This window comes from Planococcus citri, chromosome 1 (assembly GCF_950023065.1).
Source record: "Planococcus citri chromosome 1, ihPlaCitr1.1, whole genome shotgun sequence".
NCBI classification, from domain to species: Eukaryota; Metazoa; Arthropoda; class Insecta; order Hemiptera; family Pseudococcidae; genus Planococcus; species Planococcus citri.
Genome location: NC_088677.1, coordinates 53,826,329 through 53,845,902, shown reverse-complemented (window position 1 = coordinate 53,845,902; position 19,574 = coordinate 53,826,329). Strand labels below are relative to the sequence as shown.

At 34.4% G+C, this 19,574-nt stretch overlaps 2 protein-coding genes across 5 annotated transcripts; both read right to left on the bottom strand.

The window, feature by feature from the left end:
* Positions 1-13,325: 13,325 nt before the first annotated feature.
* On the bottom strand, positions 13,326-14,168 carry LOC135832769 (bolA-like protein 3). The gene is made up of 4 exons (XM_065346240.1): positions 13,995-14,168; positions 13,733-13,841; positions 13,562-13,650; positions 13,326-13,485 (listed from the first exon to the last, which is right to left on the bottom strand). Exons 1-4 carry the CDS (start codon positions 14,058-14,060, stop codon positions 13,411-13,413), a joined length of 339 nt encoding a protein of 112 aa, XP_065202312.1. The 5' UTR covers positions 14,061-14,168; the 3' UTR covers positions 13,326-13,410.
* Positions 14,169-14,467: 299 nt separating this feature from the next.
* LOC135832763 (E3 SUMO-protein ligase PIAS4-like) lies at positions 14,468-19,280 on the bottom strand. 4 transcript variants are annotated; one of them, XM_065346224.1, is made up of 15 exons: positions 19,029-19,280; positions 18,434-18,510; positions 17,921-17,990; positions 17,437-17,618; positions 17,168-17,357; positions 16,876-17,089; positions 16,657-16,805; positions 16,455-16,568; positions 16,142-16,382; positions 15,799-16,072; positions 15,548-15,725; positions 15,437-15,479; positions 15,157-15,366; positions 14,868-15,077; positions 14,468-14,795 (listed from the first exon to the last, which is right to left on the bottom strand). In XM_065346224.1, the coding sequence occupies exons 3-15, from the start codon at positions 17,954-17,956 to the stop codon at positions 14,782-14,784; spliced, it is 2,055 nt and encodes a 684-aa protein (XP_065202296.1). In that variant the 5' UTR covers positions 17,957-17,990; positions 18,434-18,510; positions 19,029-19,280; the 3' UTR covers positions 14,468-14,781. The 4 variants fall into 4 exon arrangements, with proteins under 4 accessions (XP_065202296.1, XP_065202298.1, XP_065202300.1 ...); XM_065346226.1 differs by having other exon boundaries at positions 17,437-17,604; XM_065346228.1 differs by having other exon boundaries at positions 17,437-17,584; positions 19,029-19,275.
* Between the last annotated feature and the right edge of the window lie 294 nt (positions 19,281-19,574).

The following is a 19,574-nucleotide window of genomic DNA, read 5'->3' as shown; positions in this document are numbered from 1 at the left end:
ATATGTAATTTTGCATATGGCAGATATTCAAAATGATAATTATCTGAGTAAGAAGTACCAAGTATTTTTGCGGGCTGTTATTTTTTCTCAGCTGGGTTACCTTTAATTTTTCTTCTGCTTTTACGGAAATATTCGCATCTCAATTCGCAGAAAAAATAACCGGAACCGTTGAAAAATACTTCAGGGAACCCTTCAATCGACTCATCAATGGATTTCACTCATTTATTTGCTTTGAAGTAGGTAGATTACTTGAAGGGAATGCTGGGGAATTTTTTAAAAATTTTTCCCACCGTTAAAATGGCCATGAAGGAGACTTTAATTATAGCAACGTTTAAAAAATGTGAAATACCTATACAAGAGTATTTTACTCTTCTTGGAATTTTAAAAATTTTCTCGTCTGTCAAATTTAAACGATAAACACTTGAGTAGTTCAAGAGAGTATGTTCTAAAATCTTCCTCACTATAAAATTTTAAATTCCAAAGTTCATTTTTTGATTTTCACCAAATTTTTGAAAACTCGACAAATTTTTAAAATGCTGATAAGATAGGTAATCTGTGGCAAATTTTCAATTTTTTCATGCATTATTTTTTTCAAAAGAATGTTTCCGAGTAACTGTATAAGGGGCTGTGATGAGAAATTTCAAATGTAGGGGTAAGCGGGTTCTGCGCCAGGAAGGAAAAATTCGACCTTCGATTGTCTCGATTGAGCAGTAAGGGAAATATTCGAACAAGCATCCTTCAGAAATTGACATTTTGAGTTTAGAAAATTGTTGCCACTTTCCTCCCTTTCCCCTCAGTCGTGGCACTCGTGGCTTTTTCATACGCGTGGCATGAATGAGATCACAGGTGCATTTATAGAAATTGAGAAAGTATAATTTAAATTGGTATTATCCTTAGTTTACGCGAGTGAATGAAAAATTATGAAAAGAAATTTCGACTGAAAGGGTAAGCGGGTTCTGCGCCAGGAAGAGAAAAATTCGACCTTTGATTGTCTTGAATTGAGCAGTAAAGGTAATATTTGAACAAGCGTCCTTCAGAAATTGAAATTTTGAGGTTAGCAAATTTTTTCCACTCTCCTCCCTTCCCCTTCAGTGGCAAATTTCTCATACCTGTGTATATAACGCCAAAGTATACTGGTGCGTTTGGAAATTCAGAAAGTAGGTCTTATAATTAAATCGATGTTAGCCATAATTTACTATAGGGTCAAAAAAATTGTGAAGAGAAATTTTGACGGAAGGGCCGGGTAAGCGGGTTCTGCGCCAGGAATGAAAACGTGGGATTACATAAAGGCAACAGGATCATTTGCTCGTTTTTATTTCGTGTTCAAAAAATTGATCCTCAAGTCCCAATCCCTCTTTCTTCTTTTCCAGTATATAATGATACCTGTTTTTTGCCATCCCATAGAAATTGTCTCGTGGCTCGTTGCATATTGTGAGGAAATTTCATTGCAAATTTTTTCTCACGAAGGAACCACTATCACTTGAACTGATGCACTCCCATTTGAGCGAATAGGAACAAAACCGCAGATTGAAAGTTTAAAATCTCCGTATAACTAGAATTTTAGATGCGTAGAGACGAATAACTTTGGTTTTTTTTTACAAATTTTAAAAGCTCAAAAAGCTGTTATTCTGGTAAATTTTTCAACTTTTACAGATTTTTTCAAAAAGGAAATAAAATGGTGAGAATGATTAACCCATTTCAATTCTTCAACTTATAAAAATAACCTGCACTTTTGAGACAGTTTGTTGTCGCCAGCAAGTTATTAATTTTCTCTAGGAAAGATCAAAAATTGAGTTTTCACAATTTTAGATTTTAGCAGGGAATTATTGGATCCATTTCTATAATTTCACGTGCTTACTGCAAAATTCCTCGTGTCTCAGTTCAAAAGTGAATTTTTGACCAAAAAGTGTAAATTCTAGAAAACATAAAGTATAACGTTTTTAAAAACCGACGAATCCACCATGATGGTGCAGTTTTTTCATTAAGATATCGTTCGTCGGAATAGTATATAGATACACTGCTCAAAAACTGCCCTTTTCAGGACTTTACAGAACCTGTAGCAAGTTTCCAATTTTCTTCAGGAATTTCAAATTGCTTTACCAGTAACAGAAAACAATTTTTACTGGGGGAAAAAAAATGAAATACAACACCTTAACAAATTTAAAATTCTTAGTAATATTTTTCGGTTTTTGGCAAATCTTTGAAAATTCAAAGATCCATTTTCCACGAAAAAAATCATTTGATCAAATTGTAGCCTGTATTAGGTACCTACCCTATAAAATTTGGTTTGTATCTTCTTTTTTCTTGTTTTTAACCTCTCAAATGGATTTCTGTTGGTTGGGTCGAAACGAAATTCAGCACTTATCAACTTGGGAATTCGTTTTTGTGACTCTTTCAATTCATTTAAGCAGGAATACCCAAAATTTGTTTCTTCCAGTTCAAAGGCAAAAATTTTTTCTAGAAGATTGGAAAAAAGGAAAAATTTATAATTTGAGAATGAATCGAATCAACATAAAAATCAGAAATTTGTTTCTCTTTCGACCTCCAAAATTGATTGATCGTTGTTTAGCGATATTCTGGAACGTTCGATAGATGTTTGAAATTTTTAGTTCACCAAAAATATTTTTTAATTTGTGCGTCAAGCAGAAGATTTAAAAAGACGTATTCTAGTTTATATCTGTTAAATTTGATTTTGGATCTTCTAATGGTAGATAATTTTTCCAAAATAGGTATTTGAATTTTCGAAAATTTTACAGAGGCTCTAGATGGACTCGAAACCAACACCAATCGATTTAGAAGGTCTAAAAATAAGGTAGGTAGGTTGTATAGGTACTTACTTACTATAAGAAACCCAAATTTCCGTTGTCTATTTCAATAATTTTTTATCGAATTTTAATGTTTTCCATAAAAAATGCGCATTTGAATTTACAAAAATTCATCAGAAATCGGACATTGAAAAATTTAACCTATAGTGGTGTATTTTTTGATACTTTTTTGATTTTTCTGTCGTCTAAAAATCTTTCTGCCTATTGGGATATGTTTCTTGTGGGGAAAGGCTAAAAAATATCTTTGATGGCTGTTGTTTTTTGGGTAACCTTCTGATCATTTTAGGCAATCACTACAAAATTCCAAGTGTGAAGTGTCATTTCAAATATTAATTATTTTGCTAAGAGATGATTATACTTAATCACCAAAACATTGCAGTTCACGAGAAATTTTTTCAAAACCTTCTCGTAGAAATACTTGTAGTAAGTATTTTAATTTTTATCCATTTGAACTGACATAGGTTGAAATTGAAAATTGATGTACCTACCTGTACCTGTATACCAGTACCATAGGTACCTCTGGTTCATTTTGTCGGAAAAATATTCGAAAATGTGGGGCAAAAAACTGAAAAGTAAGAAACATAATATGAGTAGGTAGATGTGTATTTATCTACAAAAATAATCATAAAATTATGAAATTTTAGAGAATGATTTACAATATTTGTAAAGCTGACAACATACACAAGATTCAAAACATCACCATATTTCCTTGAAAGGAAAACCAGCCTTGATTTTTCCTTAAATTTGTAGAGAAAAAAAGTCAAAACAAGTCCAATATACCTACCTACAAATGATGTTTACAATAAAATACAAGCGTACAAATAACATAAGAGATGAGAAATTTTTCAAAACACCCGTAAATAAATGAAAAGAGTACAGTTTCCCAAATGTTAACAAGCGTGACAAGCGATCATCGTCAATGTTATCGCCAAGTACTCCAATTCAGCGATAAAACGATACGCTAAATTACGTCTTCGATATCCTTCAATGCTTTTCAATTTCAGTAATGAAACATAGACGTTTAGTCGATTTACCTTTTATCGATACTCGAGCATTTGTTAACACTGTTCCTATACTATAAAAGCAACAACGTGATTTCGCAAACATTTCCCAATAGAACGAGCTTTTCTCCCCTATAGTTATCCGAATGAATCTGATCAATTATGGTGATTTGGAATTAGGTAGAATACAGACGACTGAAACGTGAATCCATACCATATACCTATCTTACTTACTATAGCTACAATAAACGTGTTACGTAAAATAGCAACGTAGGTATATAACGATTTAATTTTGTAGCCTATAAGAGTAGGTAGCTATAAGTTTATATCTTAGTAGGTATAAACTTGGCGTAGCGAAAAATGCAATTCGTCTTCGTTGGCGTGATAAAAAGGATCAAAACATCGGGGAACGGTTCTTAATTAAGGTAATAGGCGAGTAAATATAGAAGCAGGTAAGATAAAGTTTACGTTAATAAGTAGAGCTTTTTGAGCGCCAGCAACCAAAGAGGGAGTGGCGAATGAAAGCAATTAGTAAGAAACGAATTGTTACGGTTTGCAGAGGAAGGAATATGGAAGGAACGGAAGCGACGAGCAAGTATACGAGTATACGAGTACGTATAAGCAGCGAGCGAAAGAGAAACAAATCTCCGACTCGCTTTTACTTTTAAGTCGTTTGAAAATGGCCCGTTATAATTAATTAACGGAATGGAATAGAATGGAAATAGCAACGAAAACTCGGCAATTTGTAAAGGGCGCGAAAATTTCATTATCTTAATGAAGTAGCGTCCCAATCTCCCACTCCACTTATTCACCCTGCTAACCGAAATAAATACGATTCGTTTAACCTTTTATCCTGCCCTTCTTGCTCGTTCTCTCTCTGTTCGTTTTTCTTCCCTTAATTTTATTTGATAGCGAATTAATCGACTCGTCTTTCTTTTTCCTGCGCACTTTTCGAACGCGTATAAACGATGATAAAATTGCTTCACTTTAAAAGCGAACTCAACCGAACCGAACCTATCCCATATACTCTCTCGTTTACTTACCCGTAAAAGAACCTTAGAGACAGCTATTAAAAAGACGACGCCGATATCCTCTCTCTTTTATCCTTTTTTATTACTATGTCGTTTAGAAAAGCCGATAATGTTCGAGTAGATAACCTATGCGTATAGTTAATTAATAGGTACGTCCGTCGCGTCTCTCCTATACATTCTTACTCATTCCCTTGTTCCTTCGACATCTTTATTTTTCAGCAACACTGCTAACAATTTTCTTAAGGATTATTATCTATATCTACAGACTTATCGTATCGGATAAATTAATACCCTCCCATGTTTCGACTACACAATACACAAACGTTGGCGGGATTACGTTGAAAAATCTATACCTACTCTGCTTACACGCTGCGAATATGTTAGCGCGTATTTACGGCGATTTAAGTATGCAATTTATTAAACACGCCGAATGCCATCACCCAACCGAGCCAAGTGTACGCTCAATTTCACCTTTCTACACAGCACAGTACGCAGATTGGTATTGTTTTCTGTTTTACGCTTGATGGATGAATTTTTTCCACGCAATTATAACGATTGGAATTTTAAAACGTTCTTATGTAAATTGTTCTGTGGATTATACTTTTTCTAAGCAGAGGGAATTTTCTGCAGCGAAACGGAAACGAAGATTTTGAACAAGTCACGTTGTTGATTGAATAAATGGAAATCTTTTTCAAAATTCCACAAATTCAATAAAAAACATTTTTTTTCAATTTTTTTTTCTTCAATATTGAAATACGTATGCTCTTATTTTTTGAGAGATTAATTTTCAGAATAGACCAACAATGCCTGGAGTTTCTCATGACTGTGAAATTGGGGGAAATACCTAATTCATTTTTGGAAATAAACACAATATATGTACCTTACTTATATCGAATTTTTGATAGGTACCCACTACCTCAATTTAAAATATTAGACATCATTGTGAATGTTTTTTTTTTCGAAATTGAAATTTTCTTGGATCTATTGAAAATGAAAGGGATTATGGAGATTACTCAACTCACCCCCCCCCCCCCCTACAAGGTAAACATCCAAGCAGTAAACATTTTTTGGACGAGACAGAAAAATCGAAAGCTTGTATCTAAAAATACACCACCATACAGGCCAAGTTTCTAACGCCTAATTTCACTCTTCAATTTTTTGAAAATTCAAAGGCTTAAGTATTTACTATGAAAATTGAGCAATTTTGAAATCCATTTTTATAGGTTTAATCTCAAATTTCCTTCAAAGATTATTACCTATTTTTTTAAAAATTAATCTTTTTTCGACATTTTGACTCGATTGATGGTAGTACGAGCCATTCGGACGTCTCCAGCGGATTTCTAGTTTTCCAACTATGGAAAAATGGTACATAATAAAAAGGACCAAAATGAAGTTCAGTACCTACCTACACACTCGGATTTATCGCCTTTATAATCCTCTCGATCAATTTAGAAATAAATTTTCAAAATCTGTCTGAGCTGGTTCGAATTCAAAACTTTTTCCAGTGGTTGGTTTTTTATTTTAAAAAAATATATACCTATGAAAATGTTTTTATTTACGCTCCGAGCTTTGCAAATCGATTTAGTATGGTTTCAAGCTCATTCTGGAGCTTCCAGCAGATTTTGGACTTTCTATTTCTGAAAAGAATTGTCACAAGAAACGCTAAAATGAAATTCAGCGCGTATTAAACTTTAATTTGATCTTTATATTTTATTCTCGCTCTCTAAAATCGACTGGCGCTGGCGGAAGTTTCCAGACATGTACTGGAGCTTCTGCCAGATTTCTGGATTTTCCAGTTCCGGAAAAATTTTCATAAAATAGTCAAAATGTATTCCAGCACCTATAATCAGAATTATACTACCTAATTTAGTCCCAGTGTTGTTTTCGTTCTCTCAAATCGATTTCCGGTGGTTTCAAGGCTATTCTGTGGAGCCTGTAGCAGATTTTTGGATTTTCCAGTTCTGGGGAAAATCTTAATATAGAACAGTTAAAATGAAATGGCTTTACCGTCTTTGTGACCCTTCAATGGACTTACGCATTTTTCAACATTATTCGTTTTTGCTCATTTAATAAGGTAGGTAATCTATTCTAATCCATACCTACCTACCTACCTATGTACTTATTGTTAGCTATGTAACCTAATTTCAATTTTTGAAAACTCGACTATTTCAAAAATCCTTTGGAGGTTCCAGAATAGCGTATAAGTGGTTGCCAATCGATTATGCTGGTCAAAAATAAACTGTAGGTATTCTATCAAATTTTCAGCTTCACATATTGACACGTTCGTATAAACGAGAAATTTTTCATTTTGTTCAAAAAAGCAGCTACCTAACTGCTGGATAACATTTTGGATTTTAAATTTGAACTTTTATATAGACAGATTTTGAATACCTGAATTGATCGAATGTCCCACAAAGACGATAAATCTAAGCTTATAAGCACTGATTTTCATTTTAACCCACTTTATGGAAATTTATTCAAAATTCGAGTTTCAAAAATTAACTGAGAATGCTCTAGAATCACTCGAAGCCACCACCAATCTTGATTCGTGAGGTAGAAAATTGGGTACAAACTAATGCTCAGCTTTAGTACCTTAAACTTGATCAATTTTTTCAAACAAATTAAGGCTTCGAACTCTCAAAAATTCGCCAAAAATCCAAGAATGAAATCCAGCTTCTAAAATTTGATTTGATGCCAGTGTATTTTTGCGAGATTTTTAAACTTTTCTGCGTCCGATCCCAAAACTGTCTTTTTGAGATCAGCAGATGTATTTCAATTCTTCTTTGATATAAATCCCTTCAAAAATAGTTTTTCTCGCAATATTTTCAAAAATTGGCTAAAAAAAATTCTGAGACCGGTGAGACCTAAATAAATTAGAAAGAACCAAGGCAAAAGGGAAATTTCGCATCAATAGTAAAGATAGGTAGACCTGGAAATGTTTAGATGGCAAAAATGACAGGTAATTTATTCTACAAAAATATTTTTCTGTCATAAAAAGGATGAAGGTTGAAAATGATTACTGATGCAGATATTTTTCAAAATTTTTAAAGATTACCATTGACTATACTAAACTCAAAAAATTTAATAATTTTGACAAAATTTTGCACTAAAGTTTTGAGGAAACGTTTGAAACCTGTTTAAATTTCTACACTCCAGCGGACTTCTAATACAACTGTAACCTTTTTACTTGCCGTGCCTCTGGCCATTATAGCAGTACTTATGTAAAGGCACGTTAATGGAAAAAAAAGTTTAACAATCATAAAAATTTTGGAAGACTCAGCTCGTTAGAAATTTCGCTGAAGTAACTAATTGTCAGTATCTACCAGTAAAATTATCGGCTTGAAATTTTTAAAATGTCAAGGGTGAAAAAAATTGACTTCTCATAAAAAAATATCTCAGCCGGTACCATACCTTAAGTAAGTATGTTTTATTTTTTGAAAACCTAAATTTTCGAAAAATTCGGTCTTTACATCAGCTCCCTAGCCTGTTTGCTTCTCTAATTCAAAATTGAAATTTTTGGGAAAAAAGTGTATCAATTCAAATTCAAAAAATTGTACCTCACGAAAGAAAATACTTGGACCACTCGTCGCGTAAAAAACTGTCCATTTATCTCTAATTTTGCTGTAAAAAAAACTCCATTTATTCCGCAAAAATTGGTATTTTTTCCTCACTTACGCCATTCATCAAATTTTTAGTCTTACACTGCCTAAAAAATAACCTGTAGGTAGTTTCGTTCCGGAGTTCACGAACCAAAAAAGCACCTGTAAAATTCTAGTTAGTGAACTTAATTATGGTATACCTAACAAAGAATTTGAATTTTTAGAGATTTTACCCTCCCCTCCATCCATTGAGAAATCACTTTGGTCAGTCTCTGTGAGCTAGAATTCAGATCTTATTACAAATTCATTGGTGGCAAGTATCCTGTTGCCTGTGTAGCTTCGGCTACACACGAGCCGATTTCGTGTGTAGCATGCTACACATGGCACAAAAATTTGGAGTGCAACTAGTCAATGAAACATGAAATTTTGGACATTCTAAAAAAAAATTCTCAATTATAAACTTTTAGCGTTTTTAGATAATTTTGACTGGATTTTAATATTTGTTGAAAAAAAAATCATTTTTGCACAACTACTTTTTTTTTCAAGAAAACCTATCTATACCTACTAAACTATTCGTCAAGTACTCGTATTACATATAGTTCATCCCTGAAGTGGAACCTCAATGAATTAATTTCTAAAAATGGAAGAAGTTCAACGTATCGACTTTTTACTGGCTCAAGCTGGTGGGGGGGGGGGGGGGTTATATTACAGTAATTTTGTTTCAAAATTTTTGTGCTACACACAGAAAAAATTCAAGTTGCCACCCCTGTACAAATTAAAATGACCTCATGCCTCAAAAACCAAATTTCAATCACACTTACGCGATGCAACCAAACAACCAAAGTTTTCAAATTTCATCCGTCAAATCTTTTTCCTCACCATAAAAGGGTTAAAGAACAACAATTCTATCCCTCCCTGTAAAAAGTACAGAGCTATAAAAAATTCGGTACAAGCGCATACGGTTTTTCAAAGTTGAAAATCATAAATGCGAAATAAATGGAGCCGTTCCCAGTTCCCTTTGTTCGCGACATTGTATTTAAATATACATAGTAAGTATACAGGGAAGGAGTAAACTACTCGAACCCCGCGTTTGAAAAATAATTTTGCGGTACGAACTATCGCAGATTTACAGACAGGGGATGAAAAGTATGAAAAAACAAAGTCGAACGCGGTAAATAAAGGCGACACGGTTGCGGATAGAAAGCAGAAGGAAAATCTGCAAGCGAGCGAGCAACGAGATAGGCGCCAATTTAAATTTTAGAAAATTTTAATCTAATAAGTCGCGTATAATTAAATTGGTGTAGCGAATGTCGTTCCATAATTCATTGTTATTCGCGCATCGTAGCCTATATTACATGCGGTGCGGTGCGATCTGTGTAGTCTTTTTCTCTCTCTTGTTCTCTCTTTGTCGGTGGTGCTGCTTACTGCTAGTGCTCGTATTAGTGCTCATTGCTCACTGCTCACTGCTCGGTGGCCGTTGTTTACGAGCAGTGGCGCGGCAACAACGTTTTATACTGTCGTGTCGTTGATTAAACGTCGAATATATATATAGCCGTACTAAAAACAAGATGAATATGATATAATAACATTAGGCTTTAGTTGGAAGTACGATGTAAATAAATATTACGAAGCTGTTCATCCTTCCGTGACGGTTAACGCAGCTCCAAAACTGAAAACTCCGACGGCAACGTCTGCTACTGGTGCTGACTGCTCTGCTGAGGACAAAATAATAAACAATAATAAATACAACGGCGTGAACAGCGAAGAATTCCTGGCCATCCCTGCAACCCTGCTACATCATCCGTCGTGCGCCCCTTTCACCCTTCTTCCTGCTGCGTGTCTGTGTACTTTATTTAAACGAAAAGACGGGGGATGCGGAAGTGCCGGTGCCGAAGCCGGAGCTGGAGCCGGTGCTGGCAGAGAAAAGATACCAAGCGCAGCCGATGCGCTAAAACGTTCGTTAGTACTTAGTTTACGGGGGTTACAACAACGACGGCGGGGGTTTTTCAGTTTTCACATTCGAGCCACCGCTGATTCGTTATTTAATCGAATTACTAATCGTACAACACTATACTCTGGTACACTCTGCTAGTGCTGTGGAATCGTACATATGTATGTATACCATACCAGTTACACAGCTACTCTTCTGCCAAATTACTCCGCCACCCTCGCTTCATTATTTCTCCCCTTTTCCCCTACTTTTCGTTTATTCTCTTACCGCGTTTTGTTCGTTATTTACGAGGACGACGGTAGCGGCAGCGACTCACACAGTCAGTCAGAGAGGGCGCGATCGAGAAAATTAAATAAAGGAATCCGCCGAGATTTTCATTTGATTACAGCCCCTTCGCGCTCCGATTCCGTATCGTTCTTCGTATAGTCGTAGTCGCGGGCTGCGCTTTTAACGATGACGATATTATAATGAAGGTAAGCGTTTCTGAGTGAGTCGTGTATCCATACAGCAACATATATAGCATGTCGTACCCTACTATGTACCTACCTACCTACCTATCTCTAGCTCTCTAACCCTTATGTTTTCACGACTCTGGCTACCCATCCTTGCCACCTCTGCTGTATAATTCGCGCTTTATCTAGTAATTTATACCATTTTCGAGCCATCCGACGTTATGATTCTCTCATTTTGTTCGTAGGTACCTACCTTACCTACTGTTTTAATATACGCAGACTACACCGCAGTATCCTCGCGAACGTCTCTTACCTGCCCTCGGGGATATGTACAGGAATTGTATATTGTACGTAATACGTACTATACGTACGTATATGAAGGAGGTATGAGGAAACCGCGGCTAACGTTTTTTTCTGCTTTCTTTCTTTTTCATATCTCGTGTCTCTGCATAGCGGGACAAGTTAAAATGTACTTTGTCATTGCTTTTAGCTAGTTTCCACTTTTGGCTTAGAAAGTGCCATTAATTTTACTACTCATCTTTGCGGTGCTCGCAATGACGCCGCACTGCCGCTGTAGCTTGTGTTATTTTTATTTTAAAATGCTATCGTGTATATCGTCCCATTTCTACCGTATTTGAGAGAAAAAAAACATGTGTTTTAGGAAACCCATACCTAGACTTACCCCATGCCCCATAGGCTATAAATCTTTGTTATTTTGTCGACCGAAATTGGTGTAAAATTCTATACCCAGACGCCTATACTGGTAAGTAGAAAATAATATTGGTTCAAAAAGTGCCCTTTGAAGTAGTTGGAAAAAACGCTTGCAGTTGAATGAGCCAAAGTGCATTTTAAAAGTGCTTGGGAATCTATATTTTATATGAATTCATAGCGGAAACTTGCGATTCTTTTCACGAATGGAGCGAAATCGGAAATTTCTTACATGGGTGTGAAGCTGCAAGGGTTGAATAATTCGCCTGGTAACATATGCTGCAACCCAAACTGAACCTCAAAACATGTGTATAGAGTTGGACTTAAGTAGGTATTCCAATGAGCACACAAATTTTTGAACCGAACAATGGAGGTTTGAAAAAGTACTCCAACATACACCACAAGCTGAAATTTCAGCTGCTTTGATTAACTTTTACGTAGATTTTTAGCGAATTTTTAAAATTTCAAACTTGGCTCACATATAATTTCTCATGTCTTTCTGAGAAAAAACATACAATTGAAAAAAAATCGCTTCAGAAGTTCAGACGTTCTACTTGAGAAAAAAATTCTTATTCCACACAATTTTAGAGTGAAATTTTTTTCAATTTTTACAAAATCTGTATAAATACCAATACGTACTATAGAACAATAAGGTCAGGAGGGGTCTTCAAGTTTAAAAATACAAAATAGGACAACCGTCAAACAAGCGCTGCGTAGGAGGTAGACATTCTGCGGAATAAAAAATATTAGAAGATAATTAAAGTTTTTTCACAAAACGTATCAAGACGCAGATTTTTTACCAATTACCATTTCAACACCAAAAACGTAGAACTATTAGGAACAAAAATAATTCTACGAGAACTCCGAAATTTTTCTATTGTAGGTGTTAACTGCACTTGAAAAAAGAAAATAACAGCAAGATGGTCATTGGTCACATAAAAATCAGTAAAGCCAATTCTCATAGATTAACTCGAGAAAATGTTTCCCTAGATGAAAAAACTAAACGATTTAATCCCTTTAAAAGCTATTAGTAATCAATTGGTTTCAGATAAGCGGCGTTTCTTTTCGAGCTGACTGTTTTAATGTCCGAATTTCATTAGGGTCGGGTTATTAAATTGTTTGCAATCGATAAACGTTGGTAATACTTTAGCCCATTTCTGCAAAATGGATATTCGTGAAAAGGTCAATGGTGTAAATCCCCAATTCCCACACCGACCGAAAACCCAACTTCTGACTAATACTAAGGTGGTTTACACGAACAGGCGATGTAATTGGCACAATTTTTCTTCACTAGGTACATTGTTTATAGTATGCCAGCTGCCAATCTAGAAACTTTCAAGAATCTCCAATTGAAATGTGGAACTTTCTTTTTTTGAACACAATAAAAAATCATTTCCGTTTCAAAATTCCAATGATTATACCCACGAAACATCGAAAATTTAAAATGTAAATTTTCTTAGCAGCTTGACAACATTTCATTCACTTGGTCATTATTAACAAGGAGATGAATCAAGAGCAAAAGTGGGAAAAAAATGAATTTTAATTCGCCTATACGAATTATTCATCAAACGCGACAAAATCGTCAGACAAAATAATCGTAACTATTTGAAAGAATAACAAAATAAAAAGTAGTAAGTAGCCTAATTATTTGCAATATTTCACAATCAAAACAAGCATTCCTATTAACTCAGTTCTCAAAACATAAACTTGTTATGACTTTGACGAAACAAAGAAAGAACCATTATCAAAAAATTGAAATTTTAAAGTTTCAACATAAATTTAATAAAATAATAAACAAAACAAAGTTCTAAAAAATAAAACCACGAGGACTAACCGTTCTACTTTAATTTTCAGCATTGACTTCATGATCAGTAGAAATTCTTATTCCATGCATCTTTTTTATTTCGTCTTTTAATGCCTAAAATATAACATACGACCAAAATGTCAAAAAATGACTATTTAAATTACGAAAACTGTTTTAAAATAATCCTTACTTCAGTGACCATTTGGTGTTGTTTAACCATAGCCATGCCTTTGAATTCGGGGGAAACAACAGTCACATCAAACATCGCCCCGCATCCACCTGAAATTACAGGTAGGTTTGAACATTAATTTATCAAAAAAATTGCATCACATCGTGATATCTATATAGTAAACTTATTTACAGGAAACATCAACAACACGGATAGATTTTGCGGATGTGAATCGATTCTGTAAAATATCGAACACTTTTTTTTCATGTTCTGAATAATCACGTTTCTCATTGTTTGAAGCCTGAAACAGAAGATATTGTAATTATTCCAGGAATTCAGAAAGAAACTGCGTCTGATTCCAGACTTGATACGAATAAATTATATACAATTTAATGTGAAAACCAAGCATGTAATATTTCTCCAGTTGTAGAAGTATTTATCAAGTGACACTTACCGAACAACTCCTTCTGACAGTTTGACGCGTAGCGGAGAAAAAAGGTCGTAATCTGCTTAGGTACATTTTAAAAATGAAATTATGATAATTAGTTAATTACAATTGAAAATTGTTGAAAAAATATTCATTAAAATAGTTTCAACTTTCATGATTTTTGACGAACTGATAAAAACATTCTTATCAGTAATCACTGTAAATTTTCCGACAGTAATTCGTAATTACCGACTACCGTACACCGTACCACAATACGGTAAAAGTAATTTTGTTTGATTTTGAATTTTCATTTTATTTCGAACTTGAGAAGTGAGAACAAGAAGCGAAGACCGAACCGAAATGCCCGAAGTGGAACTAAATCCAAAACAATCAATAATAATTATTAATTAATGACCATGTTAATGACTTTATTTGTCAAAAATTGAATAAGTCTTCTTTTCAACACTGAACTCGAGTAACTCGACTATTTAACACGAAAATAAAGGAAGTGAAAAGTCTTTAATTTAACGATAATGTTATAATTAAAAATGATAAGAATTGTATTCTTACAATCAATATTCAAAATTCAAGTAATAAAAAAACACTTGCAATTACAACGTAGCACGTGTCACCAATTCAGAACAAAATAAATCTACATAAACATAACTCAATTACCAGAATACAGCACATTGTTATAAAACATTTTAAAAAAATTACAAATAAAAGTAAATCATTTCATCTTTATAAATTGAAAAAAACGAACTTATATATCACAAAAAATATATACAGAAGACTGGAGACGCTTTTCCAATCACTATGACGTATCTCCTGCAAAACAATACATACAATTAGGTCTACATAACGGATTACACACACCAAAAACTATCACTCGTCTCTTACCTAAATTCAAGGCAACCATCGGTGGCGGGGAAGGACTGTCCAAAGAAATTATACCTGGACTCATGTACCCAGAACTGCTGACCGCTGTAGAAGAAGCTCTTTCGGTTGAAGCCGATGCGTTGGTAGTTGGAGTGATTGCCGAAGAATCGCCATCATCTGTTTCTGGCTTTTCGGTATTCGAAGTACCTTCCACAGCTTTGTCATTAGTATCTAATACAATGCAATAACCCAAATAGAATAATTTATGACAAATAAGAAAAATAAGAGGCAGAGGGATGCTATCACTCACCGTTCGGTTTCGCCTGCGGAGGGCTCAAAGGTGGCGGAGGAGAGATCTTGGGAGGTTCAAGAGGAATATTGTTTTCTGCGTCATTTGCGTCTGCGTCCATTGTATCTTCCGGCGATTCTTCGTCCTCTTCAGTTAAATCAACCACGGCTCCTCCTCCAGCTGTATTTCCTTCACTTTCTTCAATGATAGCACATTCTTTTCTGTCGACGTCTATAAAATAAAATACAGCGATAAGTAATTTAAAATTCAAATTTAAAAAAGGTGAATATCAATATTATACCATCATTGTTCGATCCGTTATCATTGGCATCTCCGTTATTTGCCTGAAAGAACGACAATTAATTTTTTTCAGCCAAATTCAAATAACAGGTAGATGAACAACATTACATACTCGTGCATCCTGGTTAGGAGACTGAGCACCAGGAGAATTCGCCGAACCATCATTTTTCGATTTATCATCATTATTTGCAGCTTCTTCGTCATAACTTTTCCATGATCCATCAACCAAGAGCTGAACTTCTTGACAATCCGGAGATAAATCCTTATTTTGTAAAACATCCGAAAAATACCTGAACATTCAACATTTTCATAAGGGAAAGTTTGACAACGCAAAAATTTCAAAAATATGTAAAAAAAACTTACTGATCAATGAGTAAATCGTCGAAATACAACTCTCTATTGCAAACTGGACACATCCACATAGGTTTCTTTTCGTTCAAACTGATATACGCTCCTCCATCAAAACACTGTAGATGAGTACAATTCTTACCCTTGGCAGGGTACATCATGCGGAATTTAGCTAAAGGACACACTAACGAAACACGCACAATTGTTGTAGCTATATCGTCATCGTCAGCGTTCGTATTGTCGTTATCTTCGTCATCATCGTCATCTATACGTTTATACTGTTGTCGGACTGTAAACATAAATTATTATTATTATCGTCTGTCTTCTATTAGTTACAAATTTAATTACAAATACCAACTTGTTGCTTTCGTCAAGTCCACAGAAATGGTCGGCCGTTCCTTCAGTTTGTTAAGTAAATAATCTGATGATAATTTTTCAACAAGATTAACGTTGGCAACAAACGTTTTTCCTTGTTCACATGCCCAATTGATAACCAACAAATTTTGACAGATCGGAGACATCTTCATATGTGGTGTAATATTGATTGGTCTAGGAATTCTTCTCGATTCAGTTCCTGATCTTGAATTAGGACTACAAATCTGTAATTTACCAAAGATTAAATTAGTTGATTTGGGGAGGAGGAAACGATGTAATTCAATGATATCGCTTACCGGTAATGTACATTGCCTGTGATTCAAACGCACCACCAACCCGAGTGGAAGAAAATCGTTGTATTCGGTAACATTTCCAGTCGTGTTATCAGTAGCTGTGATCCTTAACTGAGCCTGCGAGAAAAAAAAGTAGTTATACATCTAAAAATCCATCTACGAAAATATCTACTTTTATAAATTTATAATACGATTGACTTAGTACTTGAACGTTATAATCGTTTTTTCCATTTCCAATATCTCTATTTGAGGCCATATCAGAAGCCATATCACAGGTCAATACAAAACAATAATGGAATTCTTGAGTAGCGCTAGTTCTTAAATTATTAGGCAATGTAGGAACGTGATTAGACACTAGAAAAATATTGAAATATTGAAAATGAGATTCACTTGATGATAAAATTCATATAGAAAAATTACTCACCAAGTACAGTGGGTTTTAATAACTCGTGCTTGATATTGTAAAATGGTAATTTTCTAAATTTAAGTTCATTGAACGGCGTATAAAAATTGGCATTTGGAACAAGCACTGTGAGTCCAAAGTTACATAAAGGAGTACTGTTAGCGGGTTGAATAGATTGAGTGAATCCCGAACTTTGATACGGATTACCTCCTACGGGCATTCCACCGGGATATCTCTGAAAATGGTTGATAATAAAATTAAAAAACAAAATTTCAATCATTTCTGAAAAAAAAATATGTAACTAAATTATTACCTGAGGTTGATTAGCGTACTGAGCAGAAGGCACGCCATAATGATTAATATTAGCAGAAGGTCTTGGCTGGGGTTGCATGGCTTGTTGGGGTGGCATGATTTGCTGCACCCTGCCCCCAGGCATATTATATGGCATCATATTTTGTTGCTGCTGCTGTAATTCTAAATTATGCGTTTGCTTAGCTTCATCTCTAAACAAGAAAAAATAAGATAATTCGTTTTAAAAAAGATTACACATATGAAAATTATAAGTGCAATACATATACGTACTGAGCAGCTTTATAAAGAAACTTAATTTTATGTTTGAATGCTTCAATGTTTATATCAGCAGGAGGATTTTTTAGTATTTCCAAAGCTCTTAGTTGAAGTTCGTTTTTTCTACCAGAACGATTTCTTCCGACATAGCCCAATAAACTTACTAAATCGGAACATCTAAAGCTATTAATCATATTCTGCAAATAGATATAAAGATTTCCATTGATAAAACTTATCACAGCCTCATTGAAAGACTGATAATGCTTACAGATCGCACACACAAATTTTCAATAAAAGCAGAACTCATCAAAAATTATCATCCAAGATTATAAAATTTAAACAAAAAATCATCAGCGTTATCGCAAGAGTCGCGAAAAGAAAAAATTAAATAAAATGAAAAAAATGCCAAGACAAAATAAAAATACAAACAAATTTAAATGAAATAAACAAGTGAAGTACGCAAAATACCAAAATAAATAAGCTACAAATAAAATATTACCCGTAATTCATCTGCTTCGGTCACTCTTCGTGACATTGTTCAAAGGAGCACCCAGATTCGGAACTGCTACCTACATAACAATGAGGATTGAGATTGAAAACACTTCAAAATTACATAGACATAGACTAAAATTAAATAATGCAACGTTTCAACGAATAACTGAACAGAAAGTTCAAAGGAATGAGTTGTCATTACATGATTTGTCAAAAATCTCCCCTCTCGATCACAATTTTTTTTAAAGAAATTTTCTTCAAACATTATTGGTGATTTCATTAGAACTCCGGTTTGATTGGCTCTTCTACAACCAATCAAACCACGGAATTCGAAAAATCAATATCAAACCAAAAAAAGGACGAATCAAAATCTAGCTACAATATCCGTTAGGTCATGTGACTTTTATTCAAATTAATTACTCGTCAAAATCAAAACGATTCAGAAATCAGATAAATGCAGTGATAGGTAAAAATAAAATGACAGTAACAAATGTTTGATGTTACTTAGTTTAGTACTTACAGCATCGTGATTTTGTGAATTTTTCGATAGCTTAGTTTGAAGAACGAACACCTATTTTGAAAACAAGCAACTTCCACCTGCAAAAAATTGAATTTTCAAGTTGAAATTTAATAAACAAAATTATCAATTATGCTACATCAACCATCAACAAGCAAAAGATAGTGAGAATAAATAATTACTCATACTGCATACTCGATGCATTTCAAAGTATAATATAAAAGAGGAAACAAAAACAATTCGTTTTCATAACACCAGAGACTTCAATATTCCACCATCAACAAAACCATGAGTGCAATAAATTAATGACTTGTGTAGTTTTTATCACTGGTGAGAGATTGAAGGAAGCTTTCAACTTGAAACGGACTCATAATCGGAGAAAAACACCTCACACTTGAGGCCAGCATCCGACATTATAACGTGCAAAGAAAGTGGCTCATCATTTTCAAACAATTACTTCCACGCTTGGAGCTCGTACTTCGCAAGAAAATTTCGAACGAAAAAATTGTTCGAGCATCAGCATGCTGACTTTCTTTAGATGATACAACACCAACTAATGAAAGAATTTATGAATGAGGAATACACGAATGAGACTTACATTTACATCTATAGGTGAAAATATCCGTAATTCACTGTCCTGCTACATCGAATCGATATAAATAAGTCATCATACTACGACAAGATAAAGTCAAGTTACATTTACTGAGCACACGAATGGTGATATTTTCAAATTTCAAACAAGAAAATCTTTTGAAGACAACAAACAACGACGACCATCACGCTTGCAGGGTTGCGGCAGATGGAAATGTTCAACGACTTCACGTTATCATGTTTCCTCAGTCGACTGCTACATAAGCAGCAACTAGCAACCAGCAACTGGCAACTTGGCAACCAAATCAAAAAATTTTGATTTGGTTGCTAGTTCCAGCCAATAACCGAGCAACTTCTTATCATTTTCGTTCCACTGACGCGAAACGAAGTTGCTAAGTTGCCGAGTTGCCGCTTATGTAGCAGTGCACTCAGTTTCCTGGTTGCTTAAAACAACTTTTCAAAATTGGCAAGGGAAAAACATAATTTTTTTCAGTTATTATGAAACGTTTTGAGGTTTTTTGTTTGCAAAATTATGCAATAAACTATTGATTAT